Raw genomic sequence first — 21,235 nt, forward strand, 5'->3', positions numbered from 1 at the left:
TTGTTAGTGCTGTGTTGAGCTACTAGTTCAGTGGCCTATGTCTTTAGCAGGTTGTCAGAGGGTTTTTTCCAGCTTGACACCAAAGTGCCTTTCTGTGTCTTTTCTGAATCTCAATGTAGACTGTCTCAGATGTAAGTGCTGACCCCACAGAGGTACTTTGTCAGTGCTGGTCACTGATGGATGTTGGGTTTTGACCTAGACGGTCTGCTGTCTACCAAAACTTTTATCTAGAGAAGCCAAGAGGCAGAAATGAAACACCTCCTGTCAGTACCTGGGGATTTTGTGTGCCTGGTTTGCAGTTTTGTGTTCGTGGCACCATAAGCTATGTTGGACAGCAAAGACGCACCCTGTCTTGTTCCACTGGCAAGTTCAGCAGGCTATTCACTGAAATCTCACCTTCTTCAGACAATGCTACTCATGATTCTCTTTCTACTTCTCCTACAGTTTGTTGCTCACCCCAACTGCCAGCAGCAATTGCTCACCATGTGGTACGAGAACCTCTCAGGCTTACGGCAGCAATCTATAGCTGTGAAGTTCTTGGCTGTCTTTGGGGTCTCCATCGGCCTGCCCTTCCTCGCCATAGCCTACTGGATCGCTCCCTGCAGCAAGGTACAGACTCGTTAAGGTGCATGGGTTTTATGGTCATTTCTATCTGGGGCCTGGAATGAAGTCACATGTTTTTCTGTAATGCCATTGGGAATTGATTCATGCTGTCCTCTAAGACTGCCCCAGAGGAGAGCAAACCTGGGGAGTTTCTTGATATGCAGGCGCTGTTAGGCAGGGTTTGGGGTTCATCATTACAGGTAATAAAGGTGGAGAGGTGGGGGAAGAGGGTAAGACAATGGGTGACAAAAAAAGAATAGGAACAACAAGGAATGTATAGGAGATAACATCACGGGAGTGGGGTGAAGAAAGAATAGAATAGTCGCCAAAATGGGGAATAACTAAAGAAGAGCTTTGTTGACCTTTCAGTTAACTCTGATGTTTAAACTCTTGTTCCTTTTAAGTACTTTTTGTTGCAGGTTCCTTCCTATTTCAGGGCTCCTTTCTTTCCTTTCCTTCTTCTTTTTCATCTTGTATTTTTAGTTAGTGGAGCATTATTATGACACATGTGCCTGAAACCCTGGCAAGCCCCAGGGGACTGCTTAGTGCTGCAGAGAAGAGTAGACTCATCATACAGTCTTTATGGTTTTGAGGGAAAAGATAATGAAACTTGGAAAATTAACTGCCTACATAAATACGGCTGTGGTATATCTCACAGCATCAGATGGAGCAGGACAGTTTTGCCAAGACCTAGACATCAAAGGACCAGAGCCAACCACAGCTTAGGTAAAAGCTTGAGTTGTCTGTGGTATGAAATCTGTAATAAGGTTTCCATCCTGAAAGATTCTGCTCAAGCAAGTGGAGATAAATTGGTGTTCAGCTGAGTGATAAATAGCTTTTTCACTATTCCTGCCACAGAAGAAAGGGGTGGCAGGGAAGAAGATCATTTCACATTCACATAGTCAGCAACATCATCCATTACAAGGTAAAGGTCTTCAGCAGGAGGCTTATCAAAGGTACTTAATTTTGATCAAAATTACCCCTGGTGCTGGTAATTTATTCATTCTTGAAAGCATCTTCTCCCATTTCCTTTAAAAGCCAGCAAGGAATCCTTTCTGAATTAGTCGAGCCCGAGAAGTTATAGACCCATGGATGGGTATTAAAGAAAGACTACAATTGGAAAAGATTTATGTTAGTGCAATGAGACAAACCTTTTGAAAACACTCTTCCAAGAACATCTGAGTTAGACAGTAAAACATGCTTAAGGCTTGGTGGCCTCCAAAATATTTCCAAGAAAAGTACTTTCTCTTAAAGAATTGAGAATGAAACGTCATTTTATCAAGGTTTGTATCAACACAAAACCCCACATCTTTAATGAATACTGGACAGGGTTTCACACAGAGAAGGGCATGTGAAAGCAGGGCTGTGTTGTGGGTGGTTTTGGTTAGGTAGCAGAGGAAGGTCATGTGTGGAATTACCACGCTGATTCCTTTATGTCAGACCTCGGTCTAGAAGGCATTTATGAAGCTGTTTAATTTCCTTCCCCTCTGTTGAATGTGCTGGGAGTTGATACACCAGCCAACAGCAATATTTGTGGTTTATTTTCAGAATTACAGAGATTGCATTTGAAAATAGCAATAGGTGGAGAGAACAATTAGACTAGAAATAAGTGTAGAATTTAAATGAAAAGCATAAAAGTAAGGGGGAAAAAACTGAAGAAAATAATTCAAAATAAATCGGTCTTGCAGTAGAAATGAATGATTGAGAAAGTTATTTGACTTTAATTTCTTGAGGTAAGTGTATTAAAATTTTTTTTAAATGAAGGGAGGGGGACTTAACTTTTCATCGACTGTGATTTCATTACACTAAACCTTTGTGCATTCTCATTTTTCAATGTCCCTTTCTTTTCACTCCACTTTAGACTGTGAAAAACCGTAAGTAACCTTCTATCATAAAGTCAAATTGAAAGTTCTTTCAGGCAGGAATTGTCTTTTAATGCATAGGTTTGCACTGATCAGAACAATGTAGTCTTGATTTTTGATTGGGGCCTCTGATAGAAATAACTGAATAATGAATGCATTTTTCCCCTGTGAATTGGTACTTCACCCAAAATCATCATTATTAGGTTCAAGGGCTGAGGAGTTGATGCATGAGCTTTGTACCCTCTCGTGTTATCGCAGACAATTTTACATAGGCAGCGTAGCCGCTGAAAGGATGACCATGTTAACAGAAGATTTGCGCGTGATGCTCTGAGCAGCCCGGTTTTGTCCTGGTCAATTTTACAAGTTTATGTATTTATGTTTATGTTTTACAATTTAATGAAATAATTTTTCCATAGTAACAATCAGCTAAGATATTTAACTTAAATCAATTCAGACCTGACTTAAAAGACACATGGATGCCCATGCATGAGTCAGGGACTCATGTCTGGACTAAGACAGTGAAAAAAAGAAGCAAACCCCTGTAATGTGGAATACTGCTTACAGGAACTGTCCTGGCCAATACTATTGCATAACACGTTCTTAAGATGTATTGGTCAAATTCTGCAGGTTCACATAGGGTAATAAAGTACTTCATAACTGAAAATAATTCCATCACTGGTGCACCTTAGTAAGGAATACGTTTTCAAGCCTTTACTCGCTAACAGAAAACATTCTTTAATAAATCTCTGCAGGGTTAGAATATACCAAATACCACCCTTGAAGATTCAGTAAATAATATTAACTGGAGTGTGCGACTGAAATTTTAAGCCTTCTTTTGCATTCAATTGCACAGAGCTTGCTTTATTAAAAGCAATTTTATTGGCAGTCGTTCATTCTCTTCTGGATGCACAAACTGTTGACAAGAACTGTGGACTGTAAGCCCATCCTATCCTAAAATATCCTGTGTTGACTCATCAATCTCATGGAGGCTGTGACTCCGAAATGAACTGTTGCTTTATACGTTGGTGCCCGAAATGTGGTTCACTGGTGATCAAAAAAGAACATAAGAGATAGAATGGAAAAATTGCGCAGTCTGCTGCCCAAAAATATAATGACCAGACCAAGCAGGACTGTTTGGACTGTCTGCAGAACTTCAAAAAGTTGTTTTTTTTTTCTTTGGATGGTTGAAGTGCACATTTAAATATTACAATAGCAATAGAGATAATTTATATACAGCTCTCATTGCCTGGGTGGTTCTCTGGCTTTCATGTAGCTGTGCTGGGGATTTATGGACTGTAGCTCCTGCTGGGACAGAGGCAGAGTCGTTGAAGCACTGGAACTTTAATGGTTCACTCCACCTAAAGCTGTACCTAAAGCTTTTTTACTCTGTTTTTTTTCCTCCCCGGTTGAGCTACATACTGTTTCTACAACAATATTTTTCATGCTCTTCCTATGAACATAGTACTGAAAATAATAATGGCTTTTTTCTTTACGAGGTTTCTATAGTTATTTTTTCCTTTCTCTTGGAGTTGAGATTATTGTGCATTTGGAAAATTTGTTTCACTGTCACGTTTTATATATTTTCTTTTTAACATGCCTGTATGCTTCGTTATGTTCCTATAATGCAGATAGGATACTAAGTCATGAAATGGGCTAGTCTCTTAAGAATGAATCTTTGTATTCACAGACTGACAGCATTTCTGTCTTAACAGTGAGAGTCAGGAACTTCCCTGCAATCCTGATTTGATGAAAGGTGAAATTTTGATTTTAAAAAATAATTGAAAAATTGATGCATCCAAGTTGTTGCACCCTTTGAGTTTAACTGTATCATGTTGCTTGAAAAATATATCTTACTGTCATAAAGCATTAGGTGGAGTGGAGGAATTGACACTTCATTAATTTTTTACAGAATATTCTAGTCAACACCTTCACTTCCTGTAGCTCTTAGTTAAAAATCACATTTCTGAGAAGATTTGAAAAGCATCAGCTCAAGGAAAAAAATTTCCACAGTAATAAAGAGGATAAAATGCTGATGTAACACTGACTAAATGCAGACTTCTGTTAAATCATAGAAGAACTAAGTGAAATTACACAGAGAATTAATTTGGTTCTGTAACACATGAGATTATTTCTCTGATAACCAAGGCTGTGCTACTTTAATCTCAGGTCTCTTTTTTTTTTAAGCTTCTATAGAGAGCAGAAAAAGTCTAATTATTTTGAGAGAATTCATGGTTCAATAGAAAGTGCTTTTTCTCTTTTAGTGAATTCAGGGTAGAAAAGAGTCTTGCACAGATTGCAAATGCACTTTCTTAAAACTTTCTTGGTAAGGCCCCATGTGCCCATAGCTGTTCCACTTTACTCTTGCAATTTCTCTAAGCTCTCTTAGACAAGTCATATGAGGAAGCCATCTGAGATTATTACAGTATGGGACATTGCTCAAACATATCCCATCACCCCATCAGCTCTGTACTGGAAATGTAAGTTCTGCTACAAAATGTAAATCTATGCAACACCAGCCATAACAAGCTGTTGAGAACTAACGCTACAGCAAGGTTTACAGCAGAGGAGTGGACCAGCATCACAGGTGTTGGCTTTAACACACTTCATTTACTCCTACATCTGCCATAATATTCCCAGACAAGACTAAAGAAACTCAGATTTTGATTCAGTGTAATATTTACCCACTTAAACACATCGTTATCGACCTCACAAAAAAGCAAGCATGTTAAACAGGGCTCAGGGATAAAGCAGATTTTTTTTTCATTTTCTTTATTGGGAAGTCTTTCTGGTATTTAGAAACATGCAAACTGTCCAATAGGATTTACTATTCCATCAATCAACTTCATAAAAGATTTATTTGACATTTTAAAAATTCAGAGAAGAAAAAAAAATAAGAACCAGAATCATAAAGCTTCTTTTAAATTTCTGTTAACCTAAAGAGCCCTGTTTTTAAAATATTTCCTGCTCTGTAATGACCAGAGGCCTGGGCTTTGAACAAAGCTCCTATTGAAGATAAGTAAGAAAACCAGGAATTTCCTTTTTCAGTCCTTTTTCATATTTCCTATGAAGTTTTATGATCAAGTCAGTAGATATTTAGAAAATTTTGAGGATACCTTGTCATCAAGGGAAATGAATCAATGAGTAATATACTGCAAAAAACATTCTCATTTGCCTTGAGGGGGTTTTGGAAAGGGCACATGCAGGACGGCACTTCCATTGCTGTCTGTTGTGTCCAACACCACAAGCATCAGTCCTTGCGCTCCTGAAAATGCTTCTACTCTGACATCTTTCTGGAGTAATGTTTTCTTAGATCACAGAAAATGTAAAATAAAAAGGGTGTTATTTAAACTAATTAATAAATAAAGCTTTTCAAACAGAATGGAATAAATATTAGCTATAGTGAAGAGATCTGCTGCTTTGATTCTTGGCTTAATGTCTTGAAATAAATCCTTGTGTGGGGAGTGAATCTCCAGCTTTGGTAGTAATTATGAGAGAAGACTATCATACCAAAGCATATTAAAAGCATTACTAAAAAATCTTCGAACAGAAGGCTATTTCCTAGACATCATTAATAAACCAAGAATTCAGCATTAAAAAGAGATTCTAATATATAACAATGATGTAAGGATGAGAAGAGGACCAGTCATTAGGATTTATGTTGACACACACGAGTATGTCCATACAACACACATACACAGAAACATGTCTCATATAAACGTCCAGTCTCTTCATTTTCCACTTACCATACGGCCAGGACAATTAGATATTATATGTGGGTTTAAAGAAGCAATATAAGATACTCCCATGCACAGAAAATTATCCAAAGGGCATAACTTGAACTGCAATGCATAACGTCTAGTAACAGCAAAGAACAACTTGGAACAAATTGAAACCCCATTTAGTTCATGATCTAGAATTTGTTTCTGAATCCTTTTCACCTTAGGCAAACGGTTCAAACTTTTATAGGAAAAAAACTTCCAGGAGGTGAAAAAGGAAAAAAAAATCTTATGTCTTGTGTATGTTTCATTGCAGTTGGGACGGACCCTCCGAAGTCCTTTCATGAAGTTTGTGGCACATGCAGTTTCTTTCACAATCTTCCTTGGACTGTTAGTAGTGAATGCTTCAGATCGGTTTGAAGGAGTAAAAAATCTCCCCAACGAGACCATCACAGATCATCCCAAACAAATATTTAGAGTCAAAACAACTCAGTTCTCATGGACAGAATTGCTGATCATGAAGTGGGTATTGGGTAAGCAGAAACAAAATGTCTACAAGTCCTCTAGGGAAATTCAGCATGACTAGGAATAGCATGACAGAGACAAGACAAAGGAAAAAACAAACAAACAACCCCCCCAAAAAACAAACAAGCAAAACCAACAAAAAAAAACTCACAGAAAAAAACACCACACCAAAACCAAAAAACCCCACCATGAGGCTAAATTAGAGGTCGATGGAAGAATTTTTATTAAAACAGGATCAAAGACGACTTTGATCTTGGTCACTGTTTTCGAAAATATTGAATGATGCTTAGCAAATTCTCACTTTCCTGATTTTCCACTTTCTATGGTGAGTGCTATAGATTTTGTCTGTTTGCCTCTGTCCGTTTAATCATTGCACCTTAAAGAAGGTAATATAGTCATAGCAACTTACAGCTTCACGACAGGACATTGCTCTATCTAAAGTGAGCAGAAAGTGTGTCCATTGGGAAGTGGGTGACCACTTTTTATTACCTTGCCATGAGATCCTATTACAATTCACTGAACCTCAGTTTCTTCATCTGCAAAACAGGTATATTTTTATTTACTTTTTTTGTAATGCACTCTGAAATCTAGTGGTGAAAACTGCCATGTAAATATGAGTTGGATTGTATTAAATTCATATTATGAAATTGTTACTGGCGAAAGGACAGCACAGCAGTCAAATCTTTTAAAATAAATTAATTTACCCAACAATTATAAAGTAAGGATTCGTGTGGATGAGCCCTTCAAGTGCAAAAGTATGTCACAGGCACAAGTTAAACTTCCAGGGAGTTTTAGGCAAATTCAGATGTATTACTTTTCCTATAGGCATAATTTATTCCTGGCAGGTCAGCTACCTCGAACCACTAATCTAAACAAGCTCAGGAGGATTTATTGGGAAATTGAGCTTATCAACTCTGCAGAATCTTTGTCTACTTCTTCTGCATCTATTTTTACTCACCATCATGATTTTGATTCTTTTCTTGCAGCAAATAATTCCACTGTTGCATAAGTACTGATGGCATTAAACCCCCCTGAAAAATAGGATAGGGCTGCTCTATCTGATGACCTCCTGGCCACCATTTCTTTGTTCCCTCTCCCTGTGATAATCAGAATCCTGTACAGGATATTAGGCTAGAAAATACTGAATAGATGCCAGACTGGATAGAGTAAGTCTGTAAGATATATTTTTAAAATTATATTATATTAAAGCAGTTGGACAAGATGATTAGATTTTAGACTAGGTATTCTTTTCTTATAGGCAGTAGGTATCCGTCTGCCTGGTGAGCTCCTGAGAGCTGAAGAAGAAAACATTTCATTTAAAGCTAAGGTTTTCACTTTTCTGGGAGAAGAAAGGTGATTCATTGTACCGACTTCTGAATATAATGAGATTTTTTAATGACTGACTACATCAGCACTGCCAGTCTTCTCTGGCCATTTTACCTCTCTGCCTACATAAAGCTTCAAATAATGTTTCAGCAATAGTGAGGTGAAGGTTTGGTGCACGTGGCCTGCAGACGCCTGGCACAGGGACTTGGGCACTTGCCGAGCTCTATATGTGACCCTGAACTTTAAGGACCATGAAAGCACGAAGGGCGGCGAACTGCCCAGCCTTTTGGTGCAAAAATCTTATAGTTGTTACAAATATGTGTATGTAAGTAGAAATACAATTAAATAAAAGTAAATGCTGTAGATAAATATCACAGGTGAAGTTGCCACGACATGCTTTTCCAGAGAGGCAAATGTAAGTAGACAGTAAGTATATGTTAAAGTATTATAAATTTAACTCTTGTGTACTAAATATACACAGCTATATTTAATCCTACTTGGCAACGCCTGCAGTTGCTGTCTTCAGATTCAACAGTGTAGGTGTGTTACCTACATTTCAATTCATAGTACAATCAAAAAGTGTAATTTTATTTATTCTCAGGTTGTAAGTCCTTCCTTCTGTTTCTGTTCGTTCTTTTTTCTTCTTCATACTGTGGCAGCAATGATGAATGCTGATGACACATTACTTGTTGCAACCATAGCAGGCCATTTTTGAGAAATTAGTTTACAGGTCCCTGAACTTGGTTCTTTTTTGGGGAGAAAACTGGCTGTCTGAGTTATCTGACTATCAACCATAAAATTGTGACGCATGTACAGAATAGCATTATTTGAGGATAATGTGCTACATTAGCATAGCACAGTGTGGCCATCAGTGAGCACACCCTGTGATAGCACTCCCTGCAATAATTTTGCTGGAGATACGAAAACTGACCCACGTGTATATCTTTTAAGAGAAAACTACCAGTAGGAGAATTTCAGACTGGAGTTATGGAAAAAGATACCATTGCCATCTCCCTCTCCCAACTATTTGTAATGCAGGCGAGTAATGGAGTAAACCAAGCAGAGGCAACGACTTTCAGCCTGGCAAACACTTCATCCTGCTCCAAAAATCCATATCAGAGGCTTTACTTTCCATTACCTTGCACCTCTGCAATGGCTGTAGAGCATCGCTGTATCAGCCAGGTAGTGTTAGTAGCCCATTTAACATCCCCATGAACAGCCAGATCGCATTTCAAGTGGGAGAACGCCTTTTTGGTCTCACTCCTCTTTGTTATCAATGAGCATCCAAGGGCTGAAGATGATAAACCTGTCAGGGCAGAGAAATACCACAACGCTCTGAAAGGAGAACGTGCCCCTTCGTACACGGGGCACGGCAGTTTCCACTCATGCATCTGTGGCTCATTGTATGCCTTGGCTACCCCTGCCCCCGTGGCTGAACCTTCCCATTTCTTGCCTTCAAGTGGGGAAGGCTGGGATTTCCTTCGTGAGCAGTATGGGCACAAGTGCATACTGGAAGCAGGGAGGTTTCATTCAGAGGGACAAAATCCTCGCTGCAAAAGCAGCCAAGGTAGCAGTTAAGCTCGGGGTAGCCGCAATCTGAGCACGGCTCGCTCTCTTAATCCAACAGACTTTGGCGCATCCAGGAAGGCTCAAAAGCAGCTCTTCAACATCAGCTGCTCATGATTTATGTACCAGGCCAGTGGATATAAAAATCTGACAAACTGTTCCTTTTTGTGCACGGGTGGTGAACAGCACTTCCTGCACACTTCTATTTTTCTTCTTTGTGTGCCTGTAGCTTGACTCTCCTTCCCCTGCTGAAACCAGAAATGCCTGTCAAGGTGACATTTCTGATTACCCCTGCTGTGGGAGAACAGGCACAGGAGACCTGCAGAAGCTGCTCATATCCCTCCTCTCTGTGCGTCAAGCTCAGGGAAACAACCTCTCCAGAGCCATCAGGGGCCTCAGAAACACCGCTTTGAAATGTAATCACGTCCTGGCAAATCTGCTCTACCCTAGTCGCCTTCCCTTCTGTTCTTCCATCCCATCTTGCATCCCATTCCCTGAATTTTAGCTCTTTTTCTCTTCTCAGTATTTTTACTTAAAGAGATGCTTTGAATTACTCTCTCACGATGTATATACAAGTACTCAGCAGTACTGACCAAATAATTACTGTAACTTTTCTACTTGTCCTGAATAGACGTATTTCCATATGTGTGGCTAAAAAATGATTGCCACACAGTTGACAAAAAGAATGATGTAAATTATAGGCCAATAGTGCGATACTTTCACAGATTCATTCTAATTTTAGTCAGTCTACTCAGTTTTAGACATTCTTTACTTCATTCATCTGCGACTTAGGTATATTAAGTGACCAAGATTAGAAATAAATTTGGATGGAAGAGTTAATATTTAAACCAGAGAAGACATTTCTGGGCATCAGTGAACAAGTACTCTGGTCGGCAATGTTCCCACGCACGCGATATTTCCTGAAGTGCTTTAGTACCTTTATACAACTTGCATGCGTGAGGCATAGGGCTATCTCCTATCTATCACTTCTGGGATACTTTCTTTTTTAGCTAGAAATGTTTCTAAATATTTCATTCTCACTCCAGGACAGTTCCTGAGAAACCAATTCTTCCACCTTCTCCCTTAGGCTATTTATTATTAAATCTTACTCGTTGTGGATGACGGCTTGGGATGAAGTTCCTGCTATTACTTAGCCGAGCACTTGAGGATTGGAGAAGAGCAGGGAGGCTCCTCTCCTGCCTGTCCTCTGGCTCTGCTCAGCACTCAGCAGACCTCAGGCTCTCTCCCAAGACAGATCTATATGGGGCATAACCTATATCAGGGTACAGCTCCAAGGACCTGCCTGGAGATTCCAGGACTATGGAGGTCACAGGCTAGCGGTGCCTTGGCCACCAGTGGTATCGATAGCTTAGCTTTCCTTTTTCTCTCAAAACTTTCCCCGTGCACAAGGACTGACAGCAGCAGTTCTTCATTCCTCCAGCCTCCAGCTAGATTCACACTGACTTGTGTTTCCTTCCCTATAACCAAGCGTTCAGCCGTGCCTCTTGGGACACCATGCATTTCCAGGAGTCTCTGAAGTGGCCAAGTAAATGTATTCACATGCCACACCACGAGAGCTTCCAGCAAAGAGGATGAAGAAGAGTTCACAAAAAGAACAAGGTTGCAGGAGGCCACATGGAAACTGGCAGGCATTCCTCCTGCTTGATTAAATGTGGATTTTGCTGCTGCTATGGAAACAGGATTGGATAGAGTGCAGGAAATATTTATCAGTGGGTTACATTTTCCAATATTTTAGCTATTCAGAAGAGAGATTTTGGCCCTGGAGCCCTGCTGTGATTGCAAGTTGGGCAAGTTGGTAAGTTTGACCTGAGATCTTGGCTCCTGTTTGCCCGCTGAATTCACCTGTCTTCCCCAGTACTCCCCAGTAGAACATGGATGTCAAAACGTTTGAGTTTTTGGGTTTGGCATTTAGGTTTATTTTTAAGTCTATTGTCAGAAGAGTCCCAAATTCATGCTAAACTCAGTGTTTTCAAAGTGGTAGATCAGACCATGTAATGGTCTGTGTGGAATTAACAACCCATTAATATGAAAAGTACTGCAAGGGCAGAACTTCTGTCTTACCTTTTCTCTAATCATACTGTATTTACTCCTGGATCAGATTTTCTCTCACAAAGATCTGTTTCCATTCTCAAGATGAGCCCACCCACTATTTTAGGGAAGGAAGAAAACATCAGCAGAGCAAGCAATACCATATTCAGTGACACAGTTTAGCAGAGATTTTGGGGACAAGAGAGGAAATGTCAATTTTTTCCAAATACATCAGCAGTAGGATTTGCTAATGTCTTCAGTATTCCTGAACTGTGTTTTCTCTGACATCACCAGAAATCTACGTTACCGTTGACTCTTATAGTGAAATTTTGAAGTTTTTACCTCATATGCACAAAAGGACATCCAAACTTAAAGTTTTTAATAATTTTTTAGAAAAGATGACACAAAAAATTCTCAAGAAAATTAGTTTAATTGAAAAGTTATTTGCTTTGGTCTTAGGAGCCACTGTTAGCCAGGAAATGGGTCTGTCTGGACCTTCTGTGTTTGCTGGTAAAATGTGCTTTGGCCTTTCCACAGGCATGATATGGTCAGAGTGCAAGGAGATCTGGGAAGAGGGCCCACGCGAATACGTGGTGCACCTCTGGAACCTGCTGGACTTTGGGATGCTGTCCATCTTTGTGGCATCGTTCACGGCCAGGTTCATGGCTTTTCTCAAAGCAACTGAAGCACAACAGTACGTAGATCAGTACGTTCAAGATGATGACCTCAATAATGTCACCCTTCCCCCTGAAGTTGCTTACTTTACTTATGGTAAGATGCTTTCTGCTATCTAATGCTTCCTATTCTTCTAGGCTAACATGTGGCAGTGCTGAAAGCAGCTTTCTTTTTGCCATATTTATGTAGTTTTTTTCTAATTCAACCAAATTATTCTTCTAAGAGCTACCCATTCCAGCCATCTTCCTAAACAGTCAGAAAGCGATTGAGATCTGAGCCTCATTCGGTCTCAGATCTTGTGCTAAGGCTACACTGAGGTCAATCACATCCTGACAAAATGGCTTCAGCAACAAACAATCAGGAACTGGGAGCGAGTAGAATATAATTTAAATTACAGAGGAATGAACCTGTTTGGTTTTCCAAATGTGAAAGGGGGGAGATGTGTGAACAAACATAGGATCTGGAGCTGCATTTCTAACTGTTGGTGCACTCTGCACCACTGTTACATCCAACAGTTATATGAATTATTGAAATATAAGCTGCTGCTCCTCCAAGAGGAAGATCTTTATTTTGGAGAGCCTATACCATCTCTAAGTGCTAACATTTGGAAATGCAAGCAGTAGCACAGCCTTGACAACATTATTTTTGATGGCTGAAATGGTTTTTCTTTGATATTCAAAATCAAATGAATAGAGCTTTCCACCCCAGTGTGGGGCTGGGTTCACTGCATGCCTCTGCAAGCTCTAGATGTAACCCCAAGCAAAATACATGAGGAATTTTGCTCACAGAGGGGCTGCAGGAGCTAGAGAGCTGGGCACAAAGGAGGCCCTTTTTCTCCCTAGGGTTGTAAGGTAGTTATTCTAGAGATGTGCTTGGGCTGGAGAGGAAGATCTGGGACAGGAAACTTCATCCACTGTAGACATGCACCATGTGGCACCAGAGACATGTGCCCTGAGCCCACACCAGGGTGTACAGCCACAGGCTCGCTGGCGGGTCCGTGAGCTGGCCACACCAGGGCTCAGCCTCTTGCTTGGTGTGTCCCCTCAGAAGGTAAGCTTCCCTCTCCCTGCCCAGGCAAGCAAGGGGCCTCTGAGATAATGCTATGTTTTTCCTCTCTCTGGTTTGCCACCAACCCATTTAAAGTGAGTTCATGATACAAAGGTGCAAAGGGTCTGGAACAGAATGTCCCAACCAGATCCTGGGAATTCCTCCATCTGCTGCTTTTTGTTTGCTTCACATTACCGAAAATAATACCTAGGTTTACTGCTGTGTCCTTAAAGACGTCACATGTTTTAGCTCTGAGTCACAATCTTTTCATTAAGAAGCTCAGTTGATGCAAGGACACTTATAAAGCTCTATTAATAGAAATGTTCAAATTTTCAGTAGATTAAATAAATGATGCATATCTGGTATCAACAAGGAGCTTTTCAAAGTAAAAATATGAGAGTGACTAGACGGCAAGAATTGGTTTTAATTTAAAGATAACATGAAAATGACACACAATGATATCTACTTTATCCAAACAAATCCTAACTTTCCTATTTAATGGTACGGATAGAGATCTCAGTCTCCCTAATGCTTCCTTTCCAAATATTGACACAGTGTCTTGTATCCAAATCTATAGCCAAGCTGTCCTGTGTTGTGGTTTTGGTTCTCCATCTCAAGAGCTTCAGATAGAAAAGGCACAGCACAGTTGACGTTCAACTAGGAAACAAAAAATATCAAATTTGTTTAAAGCCATGCTATTTATTTGCTGTGTGACTTTGGTAAATCCCAATGACTTGCTCATTTCTCATCTTTGCCATGTGAAAAATATAACTGATTCTTCTCACCCATATGTGTAGAGCATACTGAGGACTTCAGTGACCAGTTATTCCAAACCTTTTTTTTTTTTTCTTTAACTCCTGGCCAAAACCAAGATTCAGCCTTGAAAAAGGGTCATTTATCATCATAACTTCCATCTAACACTTTTTGTTACTAATACCTAATGTACGTGTATTGTTTTAGCCAGGAACAAGTGGCTTCCCTCGGATCCTCAGATCATTTCAGAAGGACTGTATGCAATAGCTGTGGTACTCAGCTTCTCCCGCATTGCTTACATTCTTCCAGCCAACGAAAGCTTCGGCCCCCTGCAGATCTCTTTGGGGAGGACCGTGAAGGATATCTTTAAGTTCATGGTCATCTTCATCATGGTGTTCCTGGCCTTCATGATTGGAATGTTCAACCTTTACTCTTACTACCTTGGTGCAAAATACAACCCTGCTTTTACAACGTGAGTACCTATGGAAGAGTGGCTGCTCTTGCAGGGCTCAATCCATTCTGGTCCATTGGTACTGCAAGGTCTGCTCAGATAGTTTCTACTCCAGCTACGTGGGGAAGTCAAACCCAGAATTTGCCAAGGAAACTTGTACGGACCCGACAGCCAGCTCAAGGCCTGAGTGTAGGGAGACGTATAGTTCAGAAATGGTTATTTCTGGAAATCAAAATAACAGATCAGGAAAATGTTTTGTGAAATGTTCAGTTTAATGAGTCAAGAGAAGCAGTGGAGAAGAGGTTAGACCTAAGATTATTGTTCTTAAAACTGCAAGCCAAAATGTGTGTAAAATAAGGGAGGATTTTGCTTGCGTGAGGTCTGGTTTAGGATACCACCTGAGCGCAGCTGTGATTATTAGGTGCACGTCTGCAGAGCCAGCTGCTAGCTGCCATGCTGAAAAAAGCAAAAACAACGAGGATGCCTAGGCTGTGTCTTTTAAATCCTGAATGGGAACTTTTCAGCAGAGGCCGTGTGAAAGCTGCACAGAGCATCATGCCAGGTCACTGGCCACGCAGGGCAGAGGGTCTGCCTGGGTCACGCTCACCTACCAGCACTCACTGCGTGGCCGCACAGCCCTGCGTAGGTGGCTGTGCCAGAGGCCATCTCCACCTTGTCAGGGATGTCAGGATGAGAAAGAGGTTGGCAAATGCTTCTGGAATGAGATTCCGACTGAGGCTGCTTTTGAAAAGGGAAAGCCTACAGCCTTTCAGAGGTAGGACAAAATGCAGTCTTGATTCTCCAGGACCCTGGGAAGCCAAGCCCCAACCTTGTGGGGGACAGTTGAGGTCCTGAAGGAGCTTTCAGAGGGGGACACAGCCTGGTACTCTGCCATGTCTGAGGGATGTGTCCCATGCATCCGCAGGAAAGCCACCTCCCTTGCACTGCAGTGTGGCACCAGCATATCACCGTGGCAGTCAGCTTTGTGTCTCACAAAACCACCATGACTTGCCTTAGGGACATGGTGAGGACTTTCCTTCCCACACACCTGTCTGTGAGGGAGGAGAAAAGCTTGGCATAATATTTTCCCCCTGCTTTGATCTGACTTCCAGGCAGCCACGCCACGCTTCTAGTGCCTGAACCCACGGCATTTACCAGATGCAGCGCAAACAGCAGCTGGCATTTGATGTGTCATTTCTCTAACGTGTCACACAGCAAGCTGGGGGCTTAGCTCGTAGCTCCTCTAGGAGAAATGACCTTTTCAGCATCATTTCTGTCCTGCAAGTGGCTGTTTCCTTCCAAATACACCGGAGCCGGTTTTACCACACCACCCTGTTACGCAACATGTACCTTGCAACATAATGTTTGCTTTTTCTAATTGAGCCAAACATGCCTTCTAGACCTCTCCTGTAACCTCAGGATACATTTTAATGGAAGGATTTATGAAGCCAAATGCAATTACATTTATCCGTGCTCCTTAGAAAGGTAGAAGAAAATTGAGTGTGTGGTATGTGACTTGCTTCTTGTTTGGAGAGGAAATGCCCTTGAAGCACAGGAGTTAATGAGAAGTTGAGTCGATAACTGTCCTTGACTGCCTGGTGGCACAGTAACCCTCAGTTCTGGTATCCCCAGGCGTTGCTAACAAATTCCAGTCTCTGATGCACTCATTACCTAAGTGGATCTTCCAGTAGTTACTATCTTTTGATGGAAATAATGAGCAAACATTGACTAAAATGATAACTGCTCACTGGAGAAAGATTGCTTAAATGCCCAAGGGATGTTTGGATTGGGGAGAGTCTTGTCAAAAGGCAGTGCTCTTCCTCCTTAACTTCAGCCTGGTGACTTCTTACCCTGGAGGGACTTCATGTTGTTATGAAGCCAATTTTCCATGAGCATAAATTTTCCTTCTAAGAATTTGGAAGAGATTTAAAATAGACTTACTTTCTTCTGATTATTTAAACACACAGGAGTGTTAAATGATGATCTGAAAATGAGCCCTTTCATCATATGAAACAAAGAGAATAGATTAACATTCATCCTGAAAATCCTTCTCATTCAACAAGCTAGAAACCCTGAGGCATACAGACTCAAACAATTCTAAACAGCTAATGACAAGGTTATATTGGCAGATGGGCAGCTACCAATTGTAGCAACGTTTCCTTCTCTAGTTTTTGTGAGCTGCCTGTGGGCCTTGCTGAACATGGCAGGCTCCTGCTGCAATTAATTTCTTCATGAAATAGAAGGAAGATTTCAGTATTAGAGCTGAATAAGTAACTCAACTGTTGTGAAAATTCACTGGAGCAAAGAAGAAAAATGCTTACTTTGGTGTCCTCATAACCCTTCTGTGACTTCACTGAATGCATTTCGTGGCAGGCACGTTTATGACTTGGGTGAGGTGGGGCGAAATGAGGGTGGGTGAAATTTTTCAGAAAGCAATTTTATACTCAGAAATATGACTATTCAACTATGGGACCTGATTCTCAGCGGTCACTTGGCTAGTCATGACAGAAAAAGACCCATTGGATTTGTGCGCTTATTGATTGTGGCCAGTTTCAAAGGGCATTGAACTGACAGCTCACTGGATAGCCTCAGGGAGAAACCTCACAGACAAAGAGCTACTCGTTGAAATAACGTTGAATGACACACTTAAGAAAACCACAGCTTCCCAGGACAGAAAAGAGTGCACAGTTGTCCAAATAACACTCAGAGGGAATTGCTTGCTTAGTTCTAATGATAACAATCAGTGAATGTTTGGTATAACTTAACTTTCATTTTCCCTTGCTATTGCACTTTTGAAATCATGTGCTCGGTTTTGGTTGTGTTGCCATCTACAGAGCAAGCACGTAGCACCCCAGTGGCCTCTGAACTGAGTTATCATGCAAAGTTTCTGTCATTTCTTCCATTTTAATTTTCTTGATGCAACAGAAATAAAGATGCAGTAGACTTCACTTCATACTGTTAAATACAGAGATTATTTATCAACCATGGAATCCTTTCAAAATTTTTCTGAAGTTCTTCAATGCTGAAAAGTAGACCATTTTCATGACTGTTCCAACTGACCCCAACTATGTTTATCTGTTTATTGTATGCTGTGTACAGAACACAGCTCTCAAAAGAGCCTGTAATTAAGAACAAGCTATGCAAACAAAATTGAAATGGAGGCAAGACTGATTGTGTTCATCTTGCTTTCCACATCACAAATCAGGCTGAAGGCGACAAGCAAGGTTTTCTGTCTCCCTCTCCCCAAAGGGAAATGTGACTCACTGTTCAGTGCCAATGTTACTTCGAGGCTTGAAGGCTTTTTTTCTTCTCATTTTACTTTGTCAAAATGTGATATTTTTGTAGATTGTATTGACTGCATTGCTTTTTTGGCAGTGTTAAACCTCAACCGATCAATTTAAGGAAATAAATCAGTCTGAAAGGATGCCTTAAGCTTTCTTAAAGAGGAGGACACAAGGCTGACATGAAATCATAGCCTTGCTATGATGTTTTTTGATGAACAGCACACTGCTGTTTACAGATGCAAGGAAAATCTGCAACTACATGATTGCTTATGTTCTGTTTTCTTCCTTGATGCAAAATCTTTATTTAACTTTCACAGGACTATGTATATTGAAACAAAAACATCTCTCTGCTCTCTTCTCTACTCTACCACAGTAGAGAGAGAGTGTGGAGTACCCATCTCCACAGGGAGCATCAGTCAATCTGCCAACAGCCAGATCCTCCTGCTGCCAGGAGCTGTCAGTCTGGGCAGGACTCCTGACTTCCTCCATTCCTTCATTTATCTGCCTTTGAGAAGGATAAAACTCCTGCTGACCTTGCAGGAAGGGGGTAAATTGCTTGGCTGGCAAGAATGAGACACATCAGCATCTTGGAATCTTTGAGAACTTGGCCTCAGACATCCTTGTCTTGTGCTTTAGTGAGATATTCTCAAAAAAAAAAAAGCCGAGCTGATGTTCCCTGTGACCTGTGCCAAATCTCGTGCAATTTGGCAGAAAAGGGAAAGAGAAAGAGCCATCCAGGCTTTTTGGGGGCGGGGGGGTGGACTAGTACAAGGTCTCCTTGGAAATGTTTCCTCTATAAGAGGGAGACCTGCATCTGCCTGGGGGCATTGCTAAGCACTGTTTCGGGGTCCTATAGGTCAGGTCCACTTCTCACACCGCCGTCCCTGTCCCATCACCATTGGCACTGATCCTTCGCCTGGCACCGGGAGGAAGGACTCCCCGAGCCCCGTGCCCTGTCCCTTGCCTGCCTCCTCTGCCGCGCTCCAGGCGGCCAGGGCCCCTCGCACTCCGTAATTAACTTTTCAAGGAGAATCTGGCACGACTCCAGAACAAAGGTTAATGCTTAAGCTGTGGAATAGAAGCGAAGTTGACACATTGTATTAAAATCTGCCAGCAGGATGGAAAACTGAGGGAACCTTTCCCATTTAAAAAGGGAAGGTTAATAGCAGGGTGCAGCTGGGATGGAGGCTGGGGGTTATGGTTTCTATCAGTTAGGTAAGTGACTTAGGTGGTGGGTTTCAAAGCCAAAGATTTCTGGTGTTATACGTATTCTTTGACTGGAAAGCACAACATTTAATAGAATAAGCACTGGCCAGATGGCTACCATAAAAGTGAAGCGTGTATCTGACGCGTTACCGCCAGCTGCCCTTTGCTGCGGGTGAGGACCTGAGACAAGAGCGGAGCGTTACAGGAGGGGAAATGTCCAGCAAGTGGAAAAGTGGTGGCATTTGTCTGCAGCACAGTCATAGCTCATCCCACAAGCGTGTCTTTGCCTCAGGCAAAGCAGCAAGCGGGAGTGAACGTGGTACCAGCGACTCTGGGTGTCACGGAGGCTTGATGGAAAGCCACATTTTAAATGTTGGGCAACACCTACTTGAAACACCACTTAGGTTATTCCCCACAGGTCACTGCAGTTACGCTGGCCGAGAATGATACCTAAATATTTACTGCAGTCTTACTATTACTTGTAAATTTAATATGGAATGCCATAAGTTATGTTGGGAGATAAATACCAGTTTGCTGTGGCAGAAAGGGATCGCCCATAGCTCTGTACTAGCCTTTCAAAGGGTTGAAATTAATTTCTCTTGCTTTTATACACGGCGTAATTGATACTGGAGTTGATGTAAAGCTTATTGTTCCCTTGGGATATGTCATACTTTGTGCCTATAATCTGTTTTTATAAACAGATTTAGCAGGATTAAGCTGCCACCCTAGTAAAAAACATTTCATCAAAATAGTTTGCCAATGGCCTTGTTTTCTTCAAGGTGTTTACCTCCTACAGGCAGGGGGAGAGGGGACGTAATCTTCTGTTAACATGCTGAGGACTGTTCAGTGAAGGCAAAATTGCTTCTAAATTAAAAATTAAGCAAACTGCTAAAAAATTTAGTACCAGCGTCCCTCCTCCTCCTTCCTTCCTTCCTTTTCAGCTGGGACTGCTTCCCTTCTGCCTGTTATGGCCTTGATTCCTCTGCATCAGACTCTCCTTTTGACCTGTCAGTCCAGCCACATCCTTTCCAGCTCAACTTCTTTTCATCAACGGATAATTCCCCTCTTTTTTTCCTTATCTTTCAACCTTTTTATTTTCCTCTGGTTTCTTTCTACTTTCAAGCAAGGATAACAATCGTATTACAATGCCTCTCTCCAACATCTTTTACCACTCCTTACTTTCAAATTTTTGCTACAAATGCTTGAGTGCCTGATTTGTTTGCAGTCCCAAAGCAGGATGGGAAGAACATCAGACTATGGTCTGGCTATATTTGCACTCTGTGTTCTTCATATCAATGCCACAAATCAGAACTTTTCCTCAGTAAAAAGTAATGCTTCTCTTCTGCTCTGGAAACCACATAAAAGAAGGTCAAATTTCTTCCCTTTCCCAGATAATCTCTGCCTGCCTTCTCTGGATGAGAAAAGGGTGAGCAAGTAGAAGTAAAAAGCCCTACACAGAAAGTTTCAAAGTACAATTTGCCCATGGAGAAGTCCTTGATAGGGACACAAAATCCAAGTGACAAATAATACACCTGAGAAGAACAGATAGAGCAAATATCTGCACTGTAACTTTATAGTATTAACCAGTAGTCATATTTTTTTATCATATCCGGAAATACGATTTGGCACATCCCTGGGTGATGGATAATGGTTTGCAAAGCCTGCGCCAAGGCACCATATTTATATTGGTGGATTGCCACTTTTATTACTAACATTTGACCTGGCTAATCTGGTGTCAACTCTGTAAGGTGATTGTTTGTTTTATTTTTAGGGTAGAAGAAAGTTTTAAAACCTTATTCTGGTCAATATTTGGCTTATCTGAAGTGATATCTGTGGTGCTCAAGTACGATCACAAATTCATTGAGAATATTGGATATGTACTCTATGGAGTATATAACGTGACTATGGTGGTGGTGCTGCTTAATATGCTAATAGCCATGATCAACAACTCCTATCAGGAAATTGAGGTAAGATAAGACATTAGATTACAAACTCAATGTACTTAATTATCACTGACAATGACTGGTAAAAAAACCAAGGAAGATGTAGCTTATTCCATATGCAATATTAGTGCTGTTGAAATACATATCTTACACTGGGTAAGAGTTAAAGCTGTGTCTGTCCTCAAATTCCGATTGGATTAATAATTAAAATGAATCATTTCTAGAACAA

At 41.0% G+C, this 21,235-nt stretch overlaps 1 protein-coding gene across 2 annotated transcripts in view; it reads left to right on the forward strand.

Annotated features, from left to right (window-relative positions):
* The window catches only part of TRPC7 (transient receptor potential cation channel subfamily C member 7), a gene marked incomplete at both ends in the record, with an annotated part of 70,593 nt that overhangs the window by 37,915 nt on the left and 11,443 nt on the right, over positions 1 to 21,235 (forward strand). For both annotated transcript variants that reach the window (XM_082006164.1, XM_082006165.1), the window contains 5 exons: positions 445 to 609; positions 6,498 to 6,714; positions 12,185 to 12,418; positions 14,330 to 14,594; positions 20,835 to 21,030. In XM_082006164.1, the coding sequence (XP_081862290.1) occupies positions 445 to 609; positions 6,498 to 6,714; positions 12,185 to 12,418; positions 14,330 to 14,594; positions 20,835 to 21,030 (1,077 nt within the window). The remainder of the gene's footprint in view (positions 1 to 444; positions 610 to 6,497; positions 6,715 to 12,184; positions 12,419 to 14,329; positions 14,595 to 20,834; positions 21,031 to 21,235) is intronic.

The sequence above is a fragment of the Phaethon aethereus genome (genome assembly GCF_964289735.1).
Source record: "Phaethon aethereus genome assembly, chromosome: 14".
Lineage (NCBI taxonomy): Eukaryota > Metazoa > Chordata > Aves > Phaethontiformes > Phaethontidae > Phaethon > Phaethon aethereus.